The 26,622-nt window shown below is 58.0% G+C and overlaps 2 protein-coding genes across 3 annotated transcripts; one reads left to right on the top strand and one right to left on the bottom strand.

The window, feature by feature from the left end:
* Positions 264-7,141, bottom strand: PPM1M (protein phosphatase, Mg2+/Mn2+ dependent 1M). The gene is made up of 10 exons (XM_021409086.1): positions 6,745-7,141; positions 5,941-6,064; positions 5,521-5,775; positions 4,775-4,887; positions 3,941-4,025; positions 3,497-3,615; positions 2,981-3,044; positions 2,361-2,468; positions 1,775-1,923; positions 264-1,496 (listed from the first exon to the last, which is right to left on the bottom strand). The coding sequence occupies exons 1-10, from the start codon at positions 7,122-7,124 to the stop codon at positions 1,349-1,351; spliced, it is 1,545 nt and encodes a 514-aa protein (XP_021264761.1). The 5' UTR covers positions 7,125-7,141; the 3' UTR covers positions 264-1,348.
* Positions 7,032-26,060, top strand: TWF2 (twinfilin actin binding protein 2). Of its 2 annotated transcripts, none has more exons than XM_021409094.1 (9): positions 7,032-7,147; positions 13,067-13,144; positions 15,659-15,837; positions 16,901-16,996; positions 17,349-17,453; positions 22,613-22,738; positions 22,825-22,975; positions 23,333-23,454; positions 24,037-26,060. In XM_021409094.1, the coding sequence occupies exons 1-9, from the start codon at positions 7,123-7,125 to the stop codon at positions 24,202-24,204; spliced, it is 1,050 nt and encodes a 349-aa protein (XP_021264769.1). In that variant the 5' UTR covers positions 7,032-7,122; the 3' UTR covers positions 24,205-26,060. The 2 variants fall into 2 exon arrangements, with proteins under 2 accessions (XP_021264769.1, XP_021264770.1); XM_021409095.1 differs by lacking the exon at positions 7,032-7,147 and adding an exon at positions 9,365-9,811.

Here is a 26,622-nt window from a genome sequence, read left to right as displayed (position 1 = left end):
GCTGGAGAGAAGTATTTTTGCTGTGCTGCTTAAAGCACAAACAGATACCTGAGAAAGCTGCCTCCTTCCTGGCTCCAGGCCTTGCACTGAAGAAATAACCTGATGCGTAGCTCTTGGGGGATCGCTGCTTGGGGAATGCTTCTAGCAACAAGCAGCGCTTGGGCAATAGTAAATAAATGCTGAAGCAGTAAGTTCCCTGTGATTCTCTAAGGCCGTTTGCTTTTTAATCTCAGGTCTGTGTAAAACCTGACGGGAAACAACACTGGAAGATGCCACGAACGTTATTTTTATTAGGACTCATCCTTACGAAACTCAAGCAGTTAACAAAAGACAATGGGGTTTGTCCGTTTCACTGAGTAATGTGGCAAACCTGCGTGAGGAATAACGAACACAAAAGTTAGGAAATGGGAAGCTTGTCCAGACCTGAAGTTACCTGCTCAATGAACAGCTCAAACCTTGAAGATCTGCTTTAAAGGCTCAGATCATCTCGGCGTGTCTCCTGTAGCAATGAGTGTACCGCTTGTGCAGCAGCACCCCAGCTAGATGGGAACAACGGGTTCTATTCTACTTGGAGCTCTTCTAGGAAATCAGCTGATGTATTTCCTTACACGCCTCAGCTCTCATCAGCGCTACTGCTACAAAACCAGCCTCGCTGCCAGGGGCAGAAGTGACCCCCGAAGTGTTAGTGAGCGTTGTGAACTAAAAGTTATTAGAGATCTGTACGTTAAGCACATCACGTGTAGCAGAAATGCTCTTAAGTAAGGCATCTACCTTTCCCGAGGAGGCTCCATCTGATAACCCCTGCTCTGAGGTGGTGCTGCCTACACCTGGGACGTTCTCACCTGGAAGAGGTGTGAGCCGCCGATGTCAGTAATGCTGTCCTAGCAGCAGTTCCCACTTTTTCAGCTGATGGAGCAAATGGATACAAGGGACACCTGTAGCTTATACATTCAGTATAAAACTCAGTTCGAGTCTGATTAAAATCCAGCTCTCAAGATCGGTTGGACCTCACTCGATCCTCATTCTTTAATATTAAAAAGGCAGGGTCTCTAGAGACACGGGTTTGAGGGTCGCTGTCCTTAAATCTTAATCCAGCAGTGGTCTTTGGCTCCTGTGGCCACTTTCCCGTTGGCACAGCAAAGTAAACGCAGTAAAAGGAATGATTTGTTGCCACTGTTCTCTTGCACATTCTTGTTGATCCTCTTGCGTAAGTGCTGGCTCTGCGTTCTCAGGTTCCACATCAGGTGGTGTTGCTGGAGGAGGGTGCGTGCCCAGCAGCAATCCCTCAGTCCAGCGCCGATGCTGCAAAGCACCAGAGCAGGAGGGCACCGAGGTGCTGCCTGCGGTGCTAACAGTCCTCAACCCTGTTGTGTAGTGGGATGACAAACACAGAGATGTCGTCGTAGGATGCCTCCTGGCTATCGTCCAGCAGCCACTGGTGGCCGCTCTTCTTTCCCCTTGCTCTGCACACCAAGCTCTTGGCCAGTTCTGAAAATCTGGGGGTGGGAAAACAATGCAAGTTTTGGTTCCGCTCAGTGCTGCTCCCCAAGAACAACACAGACAGGGCTCTGCATTGCTGGAATACATTTCTTAAGGCATCGGCGTCATCACTGCTTCTTTTAGGATGCAGAAGGACTAGGAGTCAGTCCTTCCAGAGCCCCCAGAAAGAGTGCTCGGTCATGCTAGAGCTGGCCTAGAGGCCAAGTGATCTCAGCACGCTTTTGGTCCAGACAGGTTCTTTGGGGAAGGGAAGCAAGGGCAAGGCTGATGTTACCTGTGGGGATCGGTCCTGTTTTCTGCAAGGAAGCTCCTGGCCATGTGGGCCACCTCTTCGTTGCCCAAAACATCCCAAAGGCCATCAGTTGCCATGATGAGGACGTCGTCTTCCTTAATGTCATGCAGAGCAAAGTCAAATACATTCACCTGGAAAGCACAGGAGTGAATCAGAGGGGTTTTTCCACACGTGAAAGCTGCAGCTATTTACCAAGGGCTGTCACATTTCCTGTATTGCACCTGGCTTTGGAAAGCATTAAGCAACCCTGGGATGATTCTTCTGCTTCCCTGCGTGAGGGTGATCACAGACTGCAAACTGCTCCAAGTAGGTGGGGACCAGCGGTGAGCGCACCCCGTGGTGGTCAGGGTGCCTGCAGTAACTCCACTTGCTGCAGTGCACAGGAGGGGACAGGGGGGTGACTGCAGCATCAGGGGGCTTGGAATCTTTAAGTGCCCTTGCTGCTACCGGGGCAGCGTGCAGAGAGAACGGGATGGGAGAAGGGCACGGCTGAGACCTGCTTGGCCACTAGAAAATGGGAGCAGCTACGTTGCACCACCCCCCTGCAGCTCCACGTGCTCTGACTAACCTTCGGAATGCAGGAGAGGAAGGGTTTGACTTCAATGTTGGTGTCGATGACTTTGAGTTGATGATCCCCTAAACCTCGAGAGACAGACAGAGTCCCCAGCAAACGAGCCTGGCCCCAAACAAAACAAATGTAAGAACGCGGCACCTTTAAAGGCAGATGCATGGCTTGCCCTCGAGGAGCCTTGTCCAAATATCACCCAGAGCCACCCCAGGTGACATCAGAGGTGGAGGAGTGATTGCAAGCGATGGCCTGATGGGAGCATGGACATGGACAGCCAGCACGTGGGCGAGGTAGGGGTACATGGTACGTGGTAGAGGCTCATGCTGATGGCCTATTGTGGGTCCTGTAGTGAGCAGCATGTCCTGCAGACACCCATGGGGGTATCTGCTTTTGGTGTGAGATGACAAGGAAGAAAATCGAACTGACTTGAAATAAATGGCCCTTTGTCTTTGCAAAGGGGTGGCACGTGGGCTGTGGCACTGGTGGTGGCAGGGCTCTTCCTGCTCCGCCCCTGCGGGCAAACACTGGATGTGTGCAGTCAGTGCCCCAGTGAGGCTGGGACGCTCTGGGCCTCCCCAGCAGCCTGCTCTGCCCTCCCAGGGTGTAAAGCATCAAGCTACCTGCTTCCCGTGACCATGGACAAGAGGATACTTGAGGTCAGCTTTCTCCACCAGCTTGTATCCCCTACAACAGAGGATTCAGTGTCGATTTGGTGTCTGACTTGATGGTACAACTCAGGCTGAGCATTTCAACTGTGATTCAACCCCGGTGGTGTCCCCATGCACAGGGAGCCAACTGAGGAAGGCACAAGGTGACTTGCTGAAGCAGATGCATTAAGAATGACCCCTTGCTGAATGCCCAGGTGTTTCTTCCTCCCCGTTTCCTTCCAGCTTGTACCCGCACCAGGCTGGGGCTCCCTGCCTCAGCCTGCAGAGCCCAGCACCATCTGCTGTTCCCAACCTCCCTGCAAGGGTCCTGTCCTTCAAGCAGAGCACAGCTTCTGCTAGGTGGCTGCTCACAGCGTCCTTGACCATGCTAACAGCTCTGCATTCAGACAGCCCCTTGGGCATCCCGTCACCACTAGCAGGTAAAGCTGCCCTGTGCCACGTCCCTGCCCCCGCACACTGAGGACTCACCAGCCCTCCATGAAGTAATCCCTGTACAGGACTTTCTGGCCCACATCATCTCCCTTCAGCCTCCGTGGAAACTCAAAGCGTGTGAACTCTCCATCCAGGAGTTTGGGGAAGAGAAAAGCCTGGAGGAGGGAACAAAGGCATAAGGATGGACAGGCTTCGCTTCTGCAGGGGTGAGCACCAAGACTATGCTCTGCTCACATGCTTGGATTCGCACCCCTGGCTGCAGAATGGGAACAACACTGGGAAAACACATCCCAAGGGCCAAGCTGGGTGTGAGCCTCTCCAGCACTAAATGCCGTTAGTTGAATCCTGCTCGCAGGCTGGTGACAGCTGGCATTCTGGCTACACAGTGCTTATTGCAGCCTTCAAGGAAGCAAGCATGCTCCTGCCACCAGCCCTCCCCGACCCAGGCTGATGGTCTGATGGGTGAGAGGAGTCACTCACCAAGTGCTGGAGTCGCTGCCTCTCTGTCTCGGGTGTGAACTCAGAGCTCATGGGCACAATGGTGTCCTTCAGAACAAGAATGGCCCTACGAGAAGAAGAGGCAAAGAGCTGAGCTGCGTCCTGTCCCATCCCCATCACGGCTGCCCCATCTCTGCCAAGAACCCAGGGTCAGCCAGCTAAGAGTGGGGTAATCAGTGGCAGAACAATGCCAGAGAAGAGCCACGCATCCAGGAGGGTTTAAAAACACTGGTGTGCTTTAACTGACTCCACTGCAGCTGTGTTTTCGCAGCAGAGAACTGAGCCTGCCCGGTTTCACAATGGCAGAACTCCCTGCTGGAGGACTGGTGGCCAAGGACACATGAGGAAGCTCTTTAACATGCTTTGAAATCAAATCCCACTTTTGAACTCCTGCCAGCGTGAGCTTACTGCTGCACGGTCCCGAGGCTGGGCAGCGTTAGTGCTTGGAAATCTGAAAACCCTTCTGGAAGGCACGAGAGCACCCACCTACCTACACAGGACGTCCCATGGCAGGCAGGCAGCTGGGCCCCAGCACAGAAGTGCTGCACCCTTACCTTCTCTAGGATTACCTAAGGTGCTGGAAACCTTTGGTAAGGCACTGGAACAAACTGCCCAGGGAAGCGGTGCAGTCACCATCCCTGGAAGAGTTCAAGAGCCGTGGAGATGTGGGCACGGCTCAGTGGGCATGCTGGTGATAGGTGGAGGGTTGGAGCTGATGATCTTTGTGGTCTTTTCCAGTCTTAATGATTCCATGAAACCCCTGCTTATGTCCCAGCTCTCGTTCCCAAGCAACCCCCCCCCTTTCCTTGCACTCACCTGCTGTCCCCAGCGTTAGCCACATACAGCTTTCCCTGGAAATAAAGGGCAGCCAGAGCAGTGCAGCCTCCTGTCTGGTTGGTGGCTTCCATCTCCTGGCCAATGACTTCATCCTGTGGGTTTAAGCAAGTTTGGAGAGTGATGTGAACCAGGGTGCTGCTCTCTGCAGCTGCCTCCTGGCTCCTAGCAGAAATCTAGAGCTAAAATTGATCAAAGACAGTCAGCAGGAAATCAGCAAGGTGAAAGTCAGCATTGCTTCAGTGCAGCCAAAGTTATCACCGCTGGACTGAGTGCTAAGGACAGGCTGATAGCAGAGACCTCAAACTTGCACGTGGTATATGAGTCTAACAATAGCCGTGGTCTAGCCCTGAAGGAATGTATTCCCTGGGTGCAGAGATGCTGCAGCTTTGCTCAGTGTCAGCACTTCTGATGTGCAATGGCCGTGAGGCAGACCTCAGGCAGCTGACCGACCCAGCGCGACGTCAGCTCACCTTAAGGGCGTGCTCTGATGTTCCTGCCTGCTCGAGGAGCTGCAGAACTCATTTGGCAGCCACAGCCTAGCCCGATGCACAGCATCCCTTGCCCATGTGGCAAACCCAAGCAGCTGGGCAATCAGTGCCTGACCATTTCGTAATGAGAGAGCTCAGAGCAAGGGAGCCCTTGTCCCCAGGCAAGGGCTTGCTCCCCAGGGAGCCCTTGCTCCCCAGGGAGGAGCTCAGCTTCTGGCTGCAGGACAGAGAACTCACGCATTCCTGGAAGGCGTTCTCCAGGGCTCCCACCACCACGTCTTCCACGTGGATGTGCTTCTCCTCCACGAACTGGGGGTCACTGTCACAAACGCAGCGCCCGCTCAAGTGCATGGGGGGCCGGGCCTCCGCGATGGCCCCCGCGACCTCCTCCAGCTTCTGCTTGATGCAGTAGTGCAGGTAGTTGGAGGCAATGATGGCAGCTTCTGGGCCACCGTGACCATCAAAGAGCGCCCAGTAGTAACCGGTCAAAAACTGCAACGGAGAAGAGAGATAAAGCAGAGAAAAGAGGCGGGGAGGGGCCACGCAGACAGCGGCTCGCAGCCAGGACGTGCTGAACGTGTCCTGCCTGGCTCTTCCAGCCCAGCCCATGGAGCAAGCCCTTGGGGGCACCTGGGGGAACTCAGAGCGGGGCCGTACCTGCGTGGAGCACAGGATCAGCCACTCCTGGTCCTCCTCCAGGCCCGGCTCCCTCCTGCGCACGGAGATCTGGCAGCACGCCGCCTGGTCCTCGTTGAACTCTGACTTCTCAGCATTGATAACCCTGCGGGCACAAACACTCCAGGTGAGGGGCGAAGCGCTGCCCAGCCAACACGGGAGCGAGCCCCCGGCCTTCCTTCCACGCTCACTTGCTCCCTTCTCAAAGTCAAGGATCTCTCGGCTGGGAATCTAAACATCGAGTCCTTCACGAGAGCAGGAAAAAGCTTCACCTGGGATACAGCGAGTTACAGGGAGAGAGCGGTGATGGGGCACCTCCACCTCCATCAGCCCTTGCTGGCAGCCGGGGCAGCTGGGCCAGGCTGGTGACAGGGATTCTCCTGGCCTCAGTGCTGGGCCCTTCTCTCCCGCACGCTGCAATCCCACGGCCCCCAGCTCACAAAGCGGCCCCACCACAACGTCCCTTCTTCCCACAACCCAGGCAAACGCACAGATTTATGGGGTTGTGTTTTTCCCTTTGCCATTACGGTGCTCTGCCAGGAGCCGGGGCTCAGCGCTCCGGGAAGCCGTGCCCCGCTGCCCGCTCCCTGCTGCTCATCACCTGGGGACGCTACACGGGCTCCGTTCACCAAAGAACGAAGGACTCGCCGCCCACCACAGCCTCGCACAGGGCCAGGGATCGCCGCGTCCAGCCCTGCCCAAGCTTCCAGGTGCTCCTCGCCACGCCCGCAGCCCCCAGCTCCGCACCCCCAGCCACGTCCCCGCACCCCCGAGGGCCGCACTCACTCGGCATAGCCCGAACCCCACGGCAGCGGCCGCTCCGGCCCGGTGCCCCGCACGGCCCTGCCGCCCCGCGGGCTCTCCTCTCCGCCGCGGAGGAACTTGGGCCGGCGGTAGCGCGGCGGGGCGGGCTGCGGGGAGCGCGGTGCCGGCTCCTGGGCACCTCCGGGCCGTTCCGCGGGGCCGCCCCGCCGCAGCCGCCGTAACCATTCGACGGACATGGAACCCCGCGGGCTCCCCCCGCACGGGCCGGGCGCGGCTCGGGAGCCCGGCTCCTCCCGGGGGCGGTGCGGGCGGCGGCCCCGCCCGGTGCCGGCTCCGGAAGCGTCGGTGCGGGCGGCGGAGCCGTTTCCTGCCCGGGACGCGGCGGAGCGGAGCGAAGCCATGACGCACCAGACCGGCATCCACGGTAAGCGTGGGCCGGGCCGAGCCGTCGGGTCCCGTCGCACCGCGCTGCTCCGCGGCCCTTTCCCCGTTGCGGGTCCCGGTCTGCTCGGGGCGGGCACCGCGGAGCGCCCCGGGGGTTGGGGGGGGAGCGCGGAGGATCCGAGCTGCGGGAGCTTCGCGCATCCTTTGTCTGGCGCTGGGTGGGAGCTCCGCGCGATGCCCCAGCGCGGCTCGACGCCCGGTGAGGAGCCTTCTGCCGCGGCGGCTCCGTTATGCGGGGGCACTGCGCGGCCGGCGGGCCCGGCCCCGGGCAGGTGGGTGCAGCCCGGAAGGGTGGGAGCGCCGCGGCTCCCCGCGCTGTGCGTGCTGCTGCCGGCAGCCTCCCGCTGCGGGGCCGCGTTCTAAGGAGAAAGCTCAGCAGCCGCGGTGTCTCTGGAATTTCCGTGCTGGGGGAAGGATGTGCGCGGGGACCCCCCGGAGGCAGCCCCGAGGTTTGGGGGGTGATGGTGCGCGTCTCCGTGGCGTCTCCCCCCGCTCCCACCTGACACCTCCGTGGGCAGCGTTAATCAGGACCGGAGGCGCTGCATAATTGATGGAACCGAATCGATACGTGAGCAGAGATGGGAGAGATGCCGGCCCCGGGCTGTGCTGGGCGGGCTGTGCCGGCTCGCTGTGCCTTCCTCGTGGCAAATGCCTCTCTGGGAGCACGGCGGATTTAGGGTGAATTTACGGCCGCTGTTCCTTGGCACACACCCTGGTGACGTTCCTTTGGCTTGAGGACAGCCGGGAGCATCCCTCCCTTGGGGTGCTCACGGAGCAGCAGCCGGGAAGCGGTTTGGTGCTCAGGCCCTGCTCCTGCTTGGCCTGGCAGTGCTGGTGGCCGACGGCCCCTGGGTTCCCATTCATTGCCTCCAAGCCCCAGGCTGCAGCAGGAAAGCTCAGGGCTTCTTTGTGCATTCCTCCAGTTGCGACAACAACAAAACCAGAACCAAAGCGGTGGGTGCAGCACGGCGCTCTGAGCTCTCAGTGCAGGCAGGGTGCGCTGCCCTGGCAGGGTTTGCAGCCTCCTGGTGCTTGAAACAGGCAGGAGAGAGGGATTGGCGTTGCACTGCTGCTCTCGCAGTGCACTGACCTGTGCCAGCCCCAGCGAGGTGATCTCATCTCCTTCCCACAACTGCCCGCTGGGTGGGCGCCTCATGGGGTCCTTCAGTCTCCCCCACCCCGGCCTGGTGGTCACGTTAATTCCTTCCCCTGGCAGCGAGATGATTCATTCTGAGATGAGCACAGCAATGCTGCTGCTGCTGCTGCTTCCTCCCCCTCTGTGAGTGCCTGAGCTGTTTGCCAAGCAGGAGGGATTTTCCACCTCTTCCATCTTCATGCATTGTGTGTGACCCACCCTGCCTCATCCGAGAGCCCAGCTCACGGCAGTAGCTCGGAAGGGAGAATTTGATATAAGCAGCGAGGAGAAGGCCGGGCGTGAGTGCCTCGGAAAGTCGGGTGACCTCCTTTCCCCGAGCAGCAGGAAGCAGGCGTGCTGCTGGGCGCGGGAGGGAGGAGCATCCCTCTGTGTGAGCTGACTTTGGGGGAGAAGGTGAAGGGTCCCAGGGAGAGGGAGGTGATGGTGGTGCTCGTGTGGGTGGCAGGAACGTCGGGGTGAAAATGTCTCTTGAAGGGTTTTTCCCATCTAGAAAGTGGCGTGAGTGGGCAAGAAGGAAGTGGGAGGTGAAGAAGGAGCGGAAAGTGGGGGCACAGCGGTGTTGTGGCTGCTGAGCTGCCCCCTGCCCGCCCCCGTGGGAGCTGATGGCTCTGCTCCGAGGTGCACGGGTCATCTGGAGGAGCTTCCTGGTTCTTTGATGAGAGGGAAGCCCCAGGAAGAACACGTCCCCATCCACCACTTCTCCAAAAGAGCGGTCGGGCACTGGCACAGGCTGCCTGGGGAGCTGGGGGAGTCACCGTCCCTGGAGGTGTTCAAGAACCGTGGGGATGTGGCGCTGAGGGACGTGGGCAGTGGGCAGGTGGGGGTGGGTGGACGGTGGGACTTGGTGACCTTAGAGGTCTTTGCCGACCGTAACGATTCTGCGATTCCTTGGCTGTAGGTGCGCTCTGTGGGCAGCAGAGAGGAGCGGTGGTGATGGGGTTTCTGCTGAGATAAGGGAAGGGGAAAGAAAACCTCCCCGCTTCTGGCGTCTGCGCGGTGACCTGCTGCAGGGCTGGCTTTGAGGAGCTGGTCCCCATCTGTGGGTAACGACTCTTTCTTCCGGGCTGGGCACCGGTGCCCTGCTTCCTGGCCTCGCTTTGCAGCAAATAGCCGATGTGCCCTGGGCATATGCAAAACACAAAGCAAACGCCCCCGTGACTCAGAAGGCATGGAGGCAGGCTCTAACCCCTGCAGAAGCTGCGCTCAAGCTGTAATTTTGAGGATGTGCAAATAAGAAAGGCCTCTTAAAGTAGTGGAGAAGAGGAAGTCCCTTGGGAAGTGCATGTTGAGAGCCTCTAAATGCAATGAGACCGCTGCTGGGGTCCTGACACCCAGCCCGGTGCTCCCAGTTGTGGCTTTGCTGCTGGCGGCGGAGTCACCGGCTGCTGTGGGTATCGCTGCCCAGAGTGAGACCGTTGTGATCGGGGTCTGGGAGGTGGCAGCGGGGGGAAGATGGCTTCCAGGCCACGGAGGCGGATGGCTCACGGGGTGAGTGGCTGGAGGTACCCAGACAGGGTATGCAGCATGTGCTGGGATTCAGCAGCGTGAAACCCTCCTGCGGCATAGAGCCCAGCATCGTGGAGAGCTGGAAAACGCTTTGGTTGTGTCCCCTCTTGCTCAGATATATCTTCCCCCAGAGAAAAGGCTGCCTGCAAGGACGTGGGGAGAAATGAAATCCTCTCACGGCCCAGCTGCGGGAGGGATTGGCCGCGTGCAGTTGCCTCAGCTCGAGGACGGTGGCCAGAGGATGAAAGATTGATGGCCGGGGGCTCGGGTTTCCTGCCGGGAGGCCGAGGGGACGCGGCACGCTGAGCAGAGCATCTGTTTCAGGGAGCATGTATTATTGATCCGGGAGCTGTCAGCGGGATGGGGACGAGTGGGGAGTTCCCGGCAGGTGTGGGCCGCTCTCCCTGTCTGGACACAGCCCCGGCTCCCTCGGTCTCGCACGGCCTGCGCCTTTCTCCTTGCACGACGCCAATCCTGAGGCCGTGTCAGCACCAAATAACCTTGCTGCAAGCTGTGCTCCTGCTCCTGCCTTCACGACTGACTTTGCAACGCCACGAAGCCCTTAACCGGTGTTGGCTCGCTCTCGGCGTAACCCTCTCTCCAGAGCTGCTGGCCGTGCACGCTGCTCTCCCGCCGTGGTGTTTTGCTTCCTAGTGAGTTTCATCCTCTTTCTTTCTTTCCAGCCTGTTCCTCCAACCTGCTGAGAGAACGGGGAGCTCCCCTCGTCCTCCAGCACGCGCTTGCCTCTCCTCTAGCTCCCGTCTGCAGGACGCGCCGCTGCGGTGGCCAGATCTGACCGTGGAGATGCGGACTAAAGCCGGACCCACGCCGGCTCTGGAGATCTCCAGAGCCCCTCCGGCACCCGGGGACATTGGCTCACCGAAATGCACCTGAGCTGCCTTCCCCTGCCCGTGCCCCTTTGCCCCGGGTGCCCTCGTGCCGTGGGCAGCCACCTACCTCCTGCAGCCACTCTGTCTCACGGTGCCGTGCCATCCCCAGGACCCGCCAGCACCGAGGACTTCGCTTGGGCCCTGGGCCCACCCTCTGCAGCTCCCGCTGCCACGCAGCTGCTCTGGGTTCATTACACACAGGGCTCTCGGCCCCAGGAATTGTATCCCGGGGATGTTCCTGCTGCCCACGTCACCCCGCACCTCAGTGCTGCTCCCTCCTCCATCCCTCTGCTTTTCCTCCGGAGCAGGCTGGGGGCTCTCCGTTAATATTTCAGGCACGCAGACTGTCTCGTCGGGTCTGCTATGCCAATTAAGTAGTAATCATGCTGTAATGAAGCAGTTGCTGAGCTCATGCTGAAAGCCTTCACGGCAGCGTGTTCCTCTCCCTTGGCTCTGCATTGCAGGAAACAGAAGGGAATGGCAAAGACACACCAGTGATTTGTTGTGTTTTTTAATTCACTTTTGTTGTTTTTTTTCCCCAAAATGAAAATTGTTCTTAGTTTTATTTTAGCTTTAAGCCAGGAATATCCAAGACCAGCGTTGTTATTCCCTCTCCCTCCTGCTCGGGCAGCGCTGTAGCAAAGCGTAACGCTCATCAGGACCCTTTGGCTCTCGTGCTAGGTTTCCTAGGTGTAGAAACATCTCTTTTTTTCTCCTCCTCTTCCGCCCTGGGAGAAACCTCTCATATCTTCAGCAGCCGCAGCTGCTGCCGGGAGGAAGCAGGCTGTCAGCAGGGGAAGAGCTAAAAATACCCGGCAGCCTCGGTGGGAGCGGGCTGAGTGCTGCTGGGAGAGCTGCGTGCCTCCATGCTGCTGGGGGCCGTGGGGTGGGTTTTGGAGGATGGTCCCGCTCCCGTGTAATCCCCGGGTTTGGCTCTGAGCCCTGCGGCTTGCAAGACACCAGCCTGGGGGCTGTTGCTCCTCTGTGCCTTTTCTCTCTGCAGAAGATGCCCCATCCCTGAAGGTGCCCAAGGCTGGTGGGCCCTGGGCAGCTTGGTCTGGTGGGGGGCAACCAGCCCGTGGCAGGGCCTGGGGCTGAGGGGCTTCGAGGTCCCTTCCAACCCAAGCTATGCTGTGATTGAGAAGGCATCAAGGGGAGGGAGAGCTTCAAGATCTCTGCTCAGGACAGCTCTTGAGCCGGTGAAGCAGATGCTTTATCACATGGGAGGAAGGAACCAGTCTGCCCGGCCGCTCTGTCGGTGCCCCTGCAAGCTGCAGCTCCCTGTGGGGCTTGCGCTTTGGGGCTGCTGCAGCCTAAGGGAAGGGTCTGCGTGGGAGCAGCAGGTTGCTTATCTTTGCAGCACTGGTTTCTGTCTTTCTAGCGAATGCTGGAGCTCTCTGCAGCTTTAAAGTCACAGGGTGGGACCTTCCAAGCGGGGCTCCCTGCAGTAAGCACCCTGCCTCGGTTCCTCTTTCTTTAAAATGGGCGCGTGCAGAGCAGGGCTGGAGCAGAACGCACGCAGCAGCGTGGAAGGGTCTGTTATAGGGCCTGCACCCACGTGCTGCCCTCGCAGGCCTCCCACAGGGCTCTGTGCTGGGCGGCCCCTACCTGCCCTGACCTCTGTGGCTCCCGGTGCGCTCTGACCCCGTGGATCCCTGTTGGTGCATGGCCGTGGCCATCGGGTTTGCTGTTGAGCGGGGTTTCACGTGGGGATGCTGTGTGTCCTGGGGCTCAGCGCTGCCTTCACCCAAGGCACGGAGCAAACCTCCAGCGATGCTTCCACTTCGAGTTAAGCCTCCAGCAGCAGCCGTGGGCTGCCAAGTGGAAACGTCTGCAGCCACAGCTGGTGGCCCACCGTTCTCTCCCATCTGGAGGGCTCAGTTTCAAGCTGGTGCCTCCGCTCTGGGCTCCCTGACCTGCAGCCCTGGGGCTCGGCAGCGTCCCCGCCTTTCCTGACATCCCCCAGGCACCCTGCACGCCAACCTCGCTGCGCTGCAAAGTTAATAAACTTGTCACTTGAGCTCTGCCCGCCTGCACCAGCCAAGCCATCATCTAAATTTGGGTGATTATGTTCACCCAGGCCAAGTATCAAGTTATCTGGATCACATGCGCTCCCAGCTGCTATTTAACTCCGAAGCCTCTGGGAGACGCGGCGCTTTGCTTCCCCGGATGAGGCCAGCTGTTTGGATTTCATGTTATTTTTATTAGAGCGTTTTGGCACCCGTTATTCTTTTTCTTTTTTCCTCTTTTTATTTTTGTGGCCGTTTTTCCTTTGCCTCCTGCCCAGTCGGTGAGCAGCACCCGCCTTGGCCGTTAAATCTGATCGCAATGTTTCTGGTTCTTTCAGCCACCACGGAATTAAGGGACTTCTTCGCCAAAGCCCGAAATGGCTCGGTTCGGCTCATCAAGGTGATCATTGAGGAAGGTAAGCCCCGTTTCTAAGTGCTTGGATTTATGCCGTGTCAGCCTGGTGTTTCTCCTCTTTTCTTTCCTCGTTGCTGGCCAAACGTGCTGAAAGAGGGCTTGCCTTTCTGGAAATGTTGTGCAAAATCCACCCGGGGCTTCTTGGCACGCGGCAGCCTCGAGCAGAGTGCCGTGGGTCCACGTGAAATCCAAGCGCAGCGTTCAGCTGAGCTGCTGAGCCACCCATGGCAACAACAGCCCCACAGCCTCTGCTGGGGCCGCTCTGGGATCCGCAATGACTTTGCATCCCGCTGACTTGGGACCAGCTCTCCTGTGCCCCCAGCCCCGGGTCCTGCTCCTTCCTGCTGCTATTGCACAGGGGGCTGCACGTTGCCCAGTGGCGTGTGTCCACCACAAGGTGCCTTTTGGCCTCAGTTTTTATCGAATAAGCCCAGCGGAGCAAAGCACTGATTGAGCATCCCAGCAGGGACCTGGGAGGTGTAGGTTTTCCATCGCCTCGGCTTCATACAATTGCATATGAATGACTTGTTCCTCACGGGGCGACGTGGCACTGTCCTGCCAGGCTGCTGCCATCGGGATGGCGGTGGCATCGGCCACCCTGGGCCAGAGAGCAGCCAGCCTGCTCCTCTGACAACCATTGTGCTCTCTGATCAGCTTCAGCTTTTAAAAACCTCATCCTTCTGTGAGGGATGGCTCAGATAAGCCCAGGCTGCAGCGCGGCTGTGAGGGCTTGTGCTGCTGGCTCTGGATGGCAGCTGGTGGCAGCAGCAATGGAGACGTGTTACGACCAGTGGAAATCATGTCCCCTTGCTTGGCGGTGCTTTGTGCTTTGGATCCAGCCCTGCCACCGTGCTGTCACCTCCACGGCCTGGACCGGCCTTGGGCAGCGCTGGCTCCGGGAACACCAACCATGGTGCAGTTTCTGGCTTCTCTGCAGGGGCTAGGAAGGAAAATTTGCCCTGAAGGGATCGAGTGATACTGCAGAGAGTCTGTGGGAGGAAGCAGAACAAGCCACAGAGCAAACAAAGGCTGAAAAGGGTGATGCTGGAGGTGGTCCTATGGAGAATGCTGATGCTGGTGTTGCATTTGTGGAGCAGGCAGTTCTTCAGCCCAGGGAACACCTGGGTGCTGCAGGCTGCTGAGGGCACTGCTGTGTGCTGGCTTGTGCTGCTTCACCTGCAGTGAATTACCTGGCACCAGCTGCTTTGTGCATGGGGTGCTGGGACACCTAGCAGATGGGAATGCCTTGGGGCTGCCTGAGCGTTTGGCCAGGTGAGATTTGTTGAGGTCTCTTCGATTTTGGGGCTTTCCAAAAAGCCAAGTCCTTTTGCTTGTCTGCTTTGTGTTTTTTTTTTTTTTTAAGGGTGCATTGAGGTTTTTATGCTGCTTCTTTCTTTCTTTCTCCAAGCAAGTGGTTTTATTGGAGACAAGGTATTTTCAGCACTCTTCTTCTGAAAGCACAGGCTGGGGATGGCGTCTCTCTGGAGCAGGGCTGATGGAGCAGCTCTAGGCAAGCTGCTAATAGTCCTGCAGCTTTTTGAAGCCTCTTTTCTTCCCTGCAAACTGGGTGGAGGAGCGTGATCTAAAAGCAGCTTTTGGATTTAGGGTGTCCCGCTCTCCAGGGGCAGACCCACAGCGAGTGCAAAACCTCACTGCTGCTCTTCAGGAGCACAGCAACCTGCTGTCCCTGCCTCGTGAGAGCTCTTCTGAGGAGGCTTTGGAGGGTGGCAAGCTTTGCTTGTAGCACGTGCCCCTTCTGCACTGCTTGTCACAGCTGCCATCGTGGGGCTGCGCTGTGCAGGAAATGCCCCATTATGCCACCGTGGGGTGGAAGAAGCTTATCCCAGACCTGGAGTGGCAAACGCTTCGTTCCTCTCCCTGATATTTCTTCTTGTGTTCATACTGTGCCTGCGCTAGCATTTAAATCCCAGCCCCACACTGGCCAGCTTGCTGCTTGCTGCTTCCAGCCCCATTGATGCTTGCGTAGCAGTGGAAAAAATACCCTCTGGACACTTGAGATGCCACCACGTGTGTGAACTACGTAAATCCTTTCCAGAAGCTAGGGCTGTCTGGCAGCACGGCCTGCTGCAGGGGGACATGGCACAGACCCCCAGCTGCTTTTCCCTCGAGCAAGTGTTTTTCCGTCTCTGAGGTTACAGGGAGTCTGATAAGAGCATCTTTGGCTCGTCTTTGGGGTTGGAACTAGATGATCTTTAAGGTCCCTTTTCAACCCAAGCCATCCACGATCTTCCTGACCTGCCCAGCTTTTCTGATGGGAATTTTAGGTTTCTCGGCACCCAATATCTACCGTGCCTGGAGAGGTCCCCACCGAGCCCAGCTGGGGAGGGAGGAGGGATGTGCACATGCATCAAGTCCTTGATCTGTTCTTCTGCAGGGCAGCATCATTTTTGGTGCTGGCACTGCAGCACGCCCTGCACGAGCTGTTCCACCTCCCTGCAAGGTTTGCTGAGCCCTGCCTTTGCATAACCCTCACTTTTCTCCCTTCTCCTTCCAGAACAGCTTGTTTTGGGAGCGCACAAGGAGCTGGCCCGGCGCTGGGACATGGACTATGATGCCTTTGTGCTGCCCTTGCTGGACGAGCAGCAGCCATGCTATGTGCTGTACCGCCTGGACAGCCAGAACGCCCAGGGCTACGAGTGGCTCTTCATCTCCTGGTCCCCTGATAACTCCCCGGTGAGCTCTGCTGTCCCAGGACTTGTGGCACTTGGCCGGGAACAAGCTGGGCAGGCCTCCAAAATCTTCCTTCAATGGCTCCAGGATGTGTAACTGTAGGCCAGCAACGACACCTGGTGGCTCGTAGGCTGGTGCTGGCGTTGCTGTGGTGTGTGAGGTTGGCCCTAGCATACCCCAGGGACTATAAGCCTCAGTGACAGGGGGTTGGCTTGGTACTCCATGTCAGTCAAGGTGGGCTGGGGAGCACTTGCAAAAGTTCTTTCCTGAGCAGGGTTTTGCAGGAGAATGGTGGAGAAGTGCTGAAAAGTGAAGGGAGGCAACATTTTATTTCATCAGTGGGGAATTTTCATTGGAAATGCACGGTCCCTTATGGCAACTCAACAAAATAAAACCAAAACCCTCGGTCCTGTTCTTTTGCAACACGAATGTTTTCAGGATTCCCCATGAAGCTGCTGTCTGTCTGCACAATAAACCAGTGAGCTGTGGTTTGAGGCCAGAGCTCATGAAGGCTGCGGCGTGCATGTGCCTCCATGCACAGCTGTGGAAATAGAGCTGATACGTGCCCACCCTGTGCTCAGAGCAGTCCCCTGGAGCTAGAGGTTAGAAACAGCACTCAGGTAAAAACCAGGTGGTTGTTTCCAGGTACTCCATAGCTCAGTTTTAAGTAGTGCCAATAGCTACAGAGAGCTTTCTGCTCCCTAAGAGAATCTGAAGTCTCTGTATCAGTTTTATTTGTTTTGATTTGTGTGTGTGTGTTTGTGTAATCAGAGCATCCCGCGGTTAGCAGGCACATGGAGGTGACGTTACTCCTTGTTGTGCTGTGGGGTTCCTGGAGCAAGCTGGCTCCCAGGGATGAGTCTCAAATGACAGCACCAGCTGTGGTTGTAGCTACACATGGAAGGGGTGACAGGCTGAGCTTGTAACCCAGAGGCTGAGCTTTGGGAAGGCAGAGCTGCGGGGCAGGAGGTGGCAGTGACCATCAGGTGCCAGTGGGATGGAGGTGACACTCTCAGCCCCCCTGCTTCCTCCCCTGACCATGTTTGCTGTATCCCTCCTCACACAGGTCAGGCTGAAGATGCTGTATGCTGCAACCAGAGCAACGGTGAAGAAAGAGTTTGGAGGGGGGCACATAAAGGATGAGATGTTTGGAACAGTTAAGGTACAGTCGTGGTTCACATAGGGTTCTGTTAAATCTTTTGGGTTCAAACCAGAGCTCTGGGAGCCTACCCAAGGCTCCTGCTGTTGCCATCCTGCCTTGTGGCTGCAATCAGGCCGTGGTCTGCTTTCGTTCTTGCTGTTGTGCTCCCAAGCTTTGCTCCTCAACCAGAGGAGGGCTCACATCAAACATAGTATTTGCATGGGGATGTCCAAGAGCATGACCCACACTGATCTGTCACATTGGCAGGGAGAGAGCCGGAGCACGGCAGCTCAGATCCAGGGTCATAGCCCTGCCCTGACTTCTTGACGATGCTAACTCCCTAATATTTCCCTTCCTGTCCCTCTGTCTGCAGGAGGACGTGTCCCTAAGCGGGTACCAGAAGCACGTATCATCCTGCTCCGCACCGGCCCCGCTGACCGCAGCTGAGCAGGAGCTCCAGCAGATCCGCATCAATGAGGTGGGCATGCCATGGCACCCAGCCCCAGGAGGGCATGGGGCTCAGCCTTTTTTCAGAGGGGGCTCACTCTTACAAAGCTCCCTTGTCTCCCTTGCTTTTGAACCCGTTCCTGAACTCACTGAGGTGGATCAAGCGTTTGCACAACCTCATGGTCAAACTGATGGTGTGAAGAGGAATTTATGGACTCTTTTCCTCACTAGGACGTGAGCTTGGATATCTACTTTGCATGCTGTGATTAGCAATTAGCAGACAGGTTGAGCATGAGGGCAGGCAGCGGTGTCAAATCTTTAGATACTGGGGCAAAACCCAGAGCCGAGTTTGAATTTGAAGGGAAAACAGGAAGGATTCCAGCTCATATTTTGGCTGCAGCAGTGTAGTTCTAGGTTCATCTGTGGCTATGAGGGATGTTGTGCCAAAGGGGAGAGGTCTTAGCCTGAATGTTTGGGGGTTGGTGCTGGAAGGAGGCATGGAAGTGGCTGGATGAGGCCAGGCAAGGCTGCAGCACAACACTGGTCCTGCAGCAGCATGGGACACCCTGTGTGATGCTGTGGAAACCCTGAGGCTGTGAGGAGGATCCCATGGGGTGAGAGGACTGCCTGGAAGCAGTGTTTGGAGGGGGGCATTTCACTGGGAGGTCCTGGAAAGAGCAGTCCTCTCTCTTCCTCCTGTGCTGGGTCTCTGGGGCTCAGAGATGGATGTGGAGCCTGGGAGACACGAAGCCAAGCGGTCTGGTGCAGTTAGTGGCAAGGACAGGGCAGGGGCAGGTCTGGGGACGGTGCCATCCCAGTGCATTGATGTTGTTGGTCCTCTCTTCCCCTCCTTTGCTTTTCCTCCCAAACTGGGAAGGGACCTACCAGCGCCTGGCCTCCTTTCACGACAAGGGGCAAGAACCACATCCCTCTTCCTTGAATGCTGCCTGAACCTTCCTTTCTCTGTAGACCTGGAGAACAGTGGAGTTTATTTCTTGTCCTGCAGCATCGCAGCTGAGCATGTGGTGACAGCCCCAGCTGCTGAGTGGTGCTGGAGCAGATAGGATGAGTGGTTCTGGGGCTTGCCACCAAAGGGTGGTCTTCTAATAGGGCTTGCTGTAGCCATCCCAGCTCCCACCCAGAGGGAGTAGGCAGGATTTGTGCTGGAGAAGAGAGAGCTGATGGTGCCTTGAGACAAGGCTCTGGGCTCTGCTGCTTATTTTGTGGCAACGTTGGGCTCTTCTGGTCCCACCTAGGCCATGACCTTGGCTGGCTGGTGTTGTAGGATTAAGTGCTTTTTCTTGGCTGTGTCTTGCAGGGTGAAGTGGCCCAGGTAAGTGTTGCTCGTGGTGCTTGTGTTCCCAGTGATCTGCTGTGCGTTGCTTCCCACCCTCCTGTCTGCAAGAGGTGGCTCCTGAGTGAGCGAGCTGCCCAGGTTTGGTTTGGTTGGGTTTCATTTTAAAGGTACGCTGTCCCCTGTGTAAGCCTGTAGCACAGCGAGTGGGCATTCTCATCTAGAAAGGGGGAAAAATCACTATTTTTGCCTCTGAATTCGGTGTGAAGCGCCTGGATGCTCAGGCTGCTGAAGGGTCTCTGTCGGTGCTGACCTCCCTTTGTGGCTCAGTGCCACGAATTCAATTTATAGCAAGCTTCTGGAGCAGTGCAAAGCAGAGAGGGGCTATGGGAGCAGCTTTCAGCACCCTGTACAGCAGTGCCTCCATCCTTGCCTGGACGTGCACGTGACTGCAGAGGCAGAGTGCCAGCAAGCTGTCTCCTTGCAGAACACCACGTGTGCTGCTGCACGAGAGCAGGAGGCTGCAGCAGTCGTGTTTGCGGTGCTGGTGCCCTGCTGCTGCCTCGTGTTGGCTCTGCAGAACGCTGGCGCTTCCCCCTCTGTCCCTGTCACCACGGCTGGGGTCAGAGAGCTCTGTGTCCCTCGTAGCTGAAACACTGGCAGTGTCTTCACGTGGGATGACAAAGCGGGCACTAAGGAGTGGCTGTGAGCTGCTCCTCAGCAGCTCTGCGCTTCGGCCGGCTCTTTGTTAGGTCAGGACCCTGAGCTCTGCGAATCCATCCGGATTTTGGAGGTGACACAAGGGACACTGTTTCTTTAAAAGCGACCAAGTGCCGTGCTGTGCATGCCGTTGCCCCTTGCCTGGGATTGCTGCTGGTGGTGCATCTCTTAGCGCGGTCTCTGAGCCTTGCGATGCGCGGTGCCGGCCAGTTTGGCATTTCTCAGTGTGGAAGTACTGGTGTGTCGGGGCTGGCAGCAGGCACCAGTGGGAAGCAAAAGGCAGCAGAGCGGCGAAGCAGGAGCGTGGCTATGGCAGCTGTGCAGCAGCGAGCCCAGCCTTCTGCACTGGGACAGGAAGGAGTTGAACCAGAGTACACCTCTTTACATAGAAGTTGTTCCCCTCGAGAGCTGCCCGGCCCTCTGCAAAGCAAGGAACCCTGCAAGCTTTCTGCTGCAAGATGCGGGCTGCTCCTGCAGTGTGACAGCTGCACGGAAAGGGAGGATGTGCTGAGCCATCCTGCTGGTGGCTGGGGCAGCGTGAGGGAGCTCTCCAAAGTTGAAACCAGAAAATGCATCGTCGCTGTGCTGGAGGCTGTAAGCAACCTATGGGCTAAAAAAATGGTTTTTACATGGAGATTGAGCTGTCACAACCCCCCCCCCCTCCCAAAATGGGAAGTCTTTCTGGAAGCAGCTGCAGGCATTGCAGGCTCAGAAATGCAAAGGGAAACCAGGTTCATCTGTGGGGTGGGGTGGGAAATGAAGGCAAATTAGGAGCTCTGGCCAGCACCCTGCCAGCTATTAGTAGGGAGGGGAAAGCAGAACAAACCCTAATGAAAAGGAGGTAAAACAGCCCCCAGCCCTGCAGCACGAGTGCTGCTGGTGGCTGGCTCAAGCCAAGAGCTATGGGATGCATTGTGGCCATCCCTGTGCGGAGCCTTGAAGTGAGCCCAGTGCTTGTGGCTTTAAAAGAAGGAGTAGGGAATGCTGTGGTGAGGGCTCGTGGCAGAGGCAGCGGTGCTGGAACAACCTCTGGTCCAGGGAGCTTTGCAACTTCACTGTGCTCAGCACTGAAGCGTTTGCTCGTCTCCCCAGCATCATTTAGTTCTCAAGGCGTTTACAGGGGAGAAGCGTGGAGGTCTGGTGTTGGCAGTGGTAAATCCCACGTGCCACACCTCTGCAGGGAAGGGCAATGCAAACCTGCGTGCTCTCAGCATCTGCGTATGCTTGCCCTATCCTTGGCTGTGGGACTGCAGAGCTCCTCATCTTCCTATACTCTGAGCTTGGAAGGAAGCTTGGGCACTTTTTCCCCAAACTTTTAGGGGGATCCCTCTTTTAGGGGGCTTCCTCTTTGTGGGGGAATTACCCCGAGCCCTGTCGCTGTAACTCCTCCGTCCCAGCATGGGTTGGGCAGTCAGCAGGAGGCAGGGCAGGGTCAGGAATGGCCCCGGTGCTCCGGGCTGTCCCACCAGCCCATCCCACAGCCCTGTGCGGGGCTGTCCCTCCCCAGCACCGACATTCCCCATCTCATTGTGTCGCTCTCCATGCCTGCGCCCAGGACCTGCTCTCCCTGGCCTCCAGCAGAGACGTGGTAGGCCTGCACCCTCCCAGCATGTTGGTATCCCCCCCCCCCCCCCCCCCCTTCCCAGCTCCATCCCATCCCTGTGCGGGTGCTGTTGACAGTGTCTCCTCTCCCCCACCCGCAGGATGCCTGCTCACAAGACTCGAGCACGGAGATGGTAGGCTGCTCCACGGGCTGTGTGCTGCATGCTCTGCTGCCCTTGCCCTGCTCTGCCCAGGGGAGCTGAGCCCCGTGCTGGGCTCCCAAAACCACTCCCCGGGGACCTGGTGTCTGAAGTCTGTGTTGGACTTGAGATGGGGATTAGATCACTCCTGGGGTTTTTCCTACTTCAAGTTGGCGACGGGTGGGCTTCTCGTGTGTGTGATTTTCCTCCCTTATCTCCATAAGAAAAAAAGAAAGGGGGGGGGGAGGGGAAGGGGCTTTCCTCCTCTTTGCACCAAACCTCCTAAACTGATCCCACACGAAACCAGCACTTGGTGTGGGGTGTGCGGGTTGGCGCTGCTGTGTGCCTGGGGCAGGTGGGCGGGCTCGGGGGCAGCTCCTCCGCCGTCGGCGTGACTCCGTCTCCCTGTATTCTATGGCAGATGGTGGGGGGCTGTTGCTGCTGCCCATCGCTGGTAGAGTACCCCAGCCCCGAGGAGGTATGCTGTGCCGCTGCGCGTCCCGATCTCAGCCCCTTTTCCCTCCTGCAGGGTCACAGCACGGCCCTGTTCGGGGTGGAGGTGCCTGGTGTGACGCGGCCTGTCCGTCTCTCTGCCTCTTTGCAGTGGCTTTGGTTTCCTGAAGAGGGGATCTGCTTGCTCCGCTGTGCAAAGCGGGGCTGCAGCCTCTGCTTTTTGAGGGCTTGTTTGAGCTGTAGGTCTCTGAATCCCTGCTCCAGTGTGGGCACCTGCAGGTGGCACATTGCGTTCGGGAAGGATGAGATGAAGAGCCAGCAGTGTCGGTTGCAGCACCCTGTCCTGACCCCAGCTAGGAGCTGTCTGCAAACAGCCTTGTGCTGAGAATCATAGAATCACAGCACGGTTGGGTTGGAAGGGACCTCCCAGCCCCAATCCTGCCAGCCTCCAGCTCAGCCTGCCCAGAGCCCCCTCCATGGCCTGGGGCACCGCCAGGGGTGGGCACCCACAGCTCTGGGCAGCAGTGCCACTGCAGCCCTATGAGAACCCTCTGTAGTGCCAAGGTTGGCTGAGATGTTCTTTGCTGGGAGCAGTTGTGTGGGGAGGAGAGCAGAGCTGGGGGTCCTGGGGTTGCACAAACAGGGACAGACTCTGCTGGGTTATTCCTGTACACCGGGAAGCACCACAGCCCCGAGGCTGGTGACATCCTAAATGTTGATGCTGTGTTCCCAGGGAGCTGTGTCCCAAGGATTGCCTCTGCCTGAGAGCTGTGCCAGCACTCATGCACTCGCCCATCAAACCTGCAGGATTCTGGGTTTGGGCTGGGCAGGGGTCCTGCCCCCAGGAGGGTACGGATGCCCTCAGCTGCCGCTCTGTGCCCTGGCAAATGCGAGCACAAGGATGCGCCTTCACCCTGGGGCAGCTGGAGATGGCACCTGGCCCGTGACCACCCTGATACTCAGCACTATTTCTGTTTGCAGGTGAAGACGGAGATTAGCGTGGAGAGCAAGCACCAGACCCTGCAGGGCCTGGCCTTCCCCCTGCAGCTGGACGCGCAGCAGGCTATCCAGGCGCTGAAGCAGAAGAAAATCAACTACATCCAGCTGGTGAGTCCCTGGCACGGCTCCCCCTGCACCTCCAAGCACCCCTTGCTGCGGCACCTTGCTCTCTTTTGTCCCTTTTTGTCAACCAGAAGCTGGATCTGGAGCGGGAGACCATTGACCTGGTGCACACGAGCCCCACAGAGATCGCTGACCTGCCCAAGAGGATCCCGCAGGACTCGGCTCGCTACCACTTCTTCCTGTACAAGCACTCTCACGAGGGAGACTACCTGGAGTCTGTTGGTGAGCGGCAGCTGCTCAGAGCCCCTGGCTTTGCCCTCAGCAATGATGCGAGTGGTTTGGTTGGGGGGGGGGGGGAGGTCTGAATGGATTCCCCCTTGCCATGCCCCCCAGGGGGTGTCAGCAAGGCTTTGGGGGCCCAGAGAATGTGGGGAGTGCACAGCGTGGGGTCTGAGCACTGGGCACCGGGGAGGATTTCTGCAAGGGGCTGCTGTGTTCAGAGTATGGCAGTGGGAGGGCCTGGCCTGTGTGCCTGAGTGGGTCAGGACTCTTTGGATTGGAAAAGCCCCAAAAAGCCAGGATCTGGCTGCTCCCTATCCCTGCGCCTGGGCAGCACTGAGCCTCGTTCCTCTCTCACAGTGTTCATCTACTCCATGCCTGGGTACAAGTGCAGCATCAAGGAGCGCATGCTCTACTCCAGCTGCAAGAGCCGGTTGCTCGACACCGTGGAGCAGGAGTTCTGTCTGGAGATAGCAAAGAAGGTGAGTCCCTACCTCCTGGAGGTGACATGGTTTTGACTGGGGTGGGGCCTCAGAAGTCAGGGAAGCCTCGGGCATCACGGGAGTTGTTTGACAGCGGCCTAGAGAAAAGGGGAACGGTCTTGCACTGACCTCCCCAACCCAGCCCTAATGGGCATCCCCAGCATCTGTGGTTTTGGTGAAGATTTCTATCCGGTGGGAGAGGATGGAGTTCCCTGGTTGAGAGCTTCGGGAGTGAAATGACCTAAATCTTTGAGTCGTTTGACCACAGCACTTGACATGGTGGGCATATGGAGGCCCCTTCGCTTCTGCTCTTTGGGACCTTGGTCGAGACCCACCAGTGTCCTCGGGAGGAGTGCAGGGTGGCCCTGAGGGAGCAGGCATTGGGGCGGGCTGCCCAGGGAACGTGGTGCAAGCCCAGCTCTGGAGGTATTTACGAGATGTGTGGATGTGACAGCAGGGGACGTGGCTTGGTGCTGGGATTCTGTAGGTCAGCTTGGTCGATGGACTCGATCCCAAGACCTTTCCCAGCTCAGCCAGTTCTCTGAGATGTGGAAGCTGCTGACACCCCGTTTCCCTGTGCAGATTGAGATCGACGATGGCGCTGAGCTGACGGCGGAGTTCCTGTACGACGAGGTGCACCCCAAGCAGCATGCCTTCAAGCAGGCCTTCGCCAAGCCCAAGGGGCCCGTGGGGAAGCGGGGACAGAAGCGGCTGATCAAAGGGCCAGGAGAGAACGGCGAGGACAGTTAGATCCGGATGAGGCAGGGACGGGTGGTGAACGGACAGCATCCCCCTGACGTTTCCCAGCTTCCACCCCTCCGTTCCAGGCCTTTCTGCTGACCTGGGGATCTTTCCCTCCATCTCAGCATTCCCCTGCCCTTCTTTTCCCTTTTTCATTCCTTACTGAGCATCAGGACGGGCTGTTTCTCCCGGCGCAGAGCGGTGGGATGGGGACAGGCTGTAGGTGTTTGTGTTTCTTTCTCCGTGTCCTTGTGCAAGCCTGGGGGCAACACAAGCCTGGGGAAGCACGGCAGCATCAGGACCATGTCCCCGGCCTACTCTGGTTCCACCTGGGACCGCAGCTTTCCCTTGGTTTACCTGTGCTGAGGGAAGGACTCACTCATCTGCAAGCTGCTCTATGCAAAGGAAGGAGATGGCACCCGGCGTTGATTTCACAGCAGATAACATTAAATGCTTCTTTCCCTCCTCCCTCTTCCTACAGCCTTTGCTAAGCAAAGCCCCACTGTGCAAGCCCTATGGCTGCCTAAGCCTTGCCAGGCTGCAGCTCAAACCCATCCCTCGAGGGGGGACTTGGCTGCTGCAGCCATGGCGCCTGGCAGGAGCATTTGTCCCTGGTGAGAGACAGCCCCGTGTTCTATCTGGATTTGCCTTTTGGGGAGTACAGATGCTTCCCCCTTCCCCTCTCACTCCCAGCTGTCTTACAGGGCAACCTTAGGGCCAGGGCCCTGGATGTGCAAGCAGCAGCTGCCTGGTTCCTGATGCTGCTGTTGGCTTCCAATACAGCCACTCCATGCTGCTCCCACCCGGCTCTAGGTCCTTGTGCCTCCTGGGCTGGGCTGGCTGTGAAGCCCCATGGGTCTGAGCCTGGTCCTCGGGGCCGGCGGGGCACAGGGATGTGGTTCAATGGGTTTTGAAGCTAGTTTCTCATGGGCGTGGGAGGAGGAAGGGCAGCACCCAGCTCTGCTTCCGTCCTGTCTTGGCACAGGACAAGGTGTGAGCTCCACTTGACCTTGGTGAAAGGTTTCTGGGCCTGTTGGCAATGTTTGGATCCCCTTTCTGACCCTCCAAGGACTGCCTTTTTCCTTGGAGGGAGCTGTTACAGCCTTGCCTCAGCCTCGTGGATGGGTTAGGGGCAGGAGCCAGAACCCATTCCATGCCATCCCTGTCCCCTGTGCTGTCTGTCATTGTACTTCATCCTCCCCCATTTGCTTCATCCCTATCCCTGTGCTTTATCAGCAGAGGGATGTCTCGGTGTTTGTAGTGTGATTGCAAGGCAGGGGCTGGGGCTGGCCTGACTGCTCCTTTAATTCTGCGTGTTGTCATCTGTGGGATGAACCTCTGGTCCAGGCCGGCACCCAGGGGCTGGGGGGGGTGGCTGGACATTGCCACTTGCAAGGAAAGGAGGTGGGAAATGGGATAAAGCCCTGAGCCCTGGAAAGGCCACCCAGCTACCACCTCTCCTGAAAATCCTGTGGGCTGCCCCAAATCCTGGCACGGGGAAGGCCGCCGCCAAGGGAGGGCCAGCTGGGGTTTGGTTGTGCTCATAGTGTGGAGGACATCGCTGGCCACCAAGGGCTGTCCCCAGGGGCTGAGTTTGGCGCTGCGGATTTGGCTTTTCTAGAGGATCTGGGGAGGAGAGCACCTTGCTGCTGGGTACCAGCGAGGTCTGCTTCCCCCACGGCACCGGGCAGTGGTAACACCAGGGCTGCCCCTGCCCTTCCCCACTCACCGGTGAATGTGCCGATGTTGCCTTGACCGTGTTGGGGTGCCCCAGCGAGGGGGGGGGGGGCTGCGAAGCCTGGGGGGAGCGGAGCACACTGTACTGAATGCTGTATTTTCTAAAGAATAAAGTATTTTTAAAACAGTCTGCTGCCCTGCCGCTCTTTGGGGTCTTCTGTGGTCCCAGGGTTCGGGTATTTACCGGGGGTAAAGCTCCCCTGCTATTACCGCTGTCATTAGTCCTGGCTGGGATGCCCACCGTGCTGGTGGCAGCGTCACCACCGTGATCGTGCTGCCTGCAGCTGTGGCAGTGAGGAAGAGGAGTCAGCCAGACTCCCATGGGTGCTGGCTGCTGACACCCATTGGTGACAAGCCCTTGCCCCCCCCCCCCCATGTCCCTCGGCCACGCTGGAACGAGTGGCTGTGCAGCTGCACGCCGCCTGTTGGCACGCATTGCCAAGGCGTGCGTTTCTTTGCATTCAGGATGTTTTACTGCACTTGCACTTCCAGGAGCTGTGCAAATAATAGGTTGAGAAATGGGGGAACGTGCAATTAGGGCTAGGCAACACTCCGCTGGCTGAGTACTGTTGCCGCTGTGGGTCTGCAGGCAAATCTTGGTGGTGCCTTCACACCTCGTCCTTGCTTACTCCGTCAGTGCTACGGCCCATTTGTCCCCAGCTTCAAACATCTTTTACCCATTACTTCCTC

This window comes from Numida meleagris, chromosome 11 (genome assembly GCF_002078875.1).
Source record: "Numida meleagris isolate 19003 breed g44 Domestic line chromosome 11, NumMel1.0, whole genome shotgun sequence".
NCBI classification, from domain to species: domain Eukaryota; kingdom Metazoa; phylum Chordata; class Aves; order Galliformes; family Numididae; genus Numida; species Numida meleagris.
This window is presented reverse-complemented; position numbering and strand designations above follow the sequence as displayed.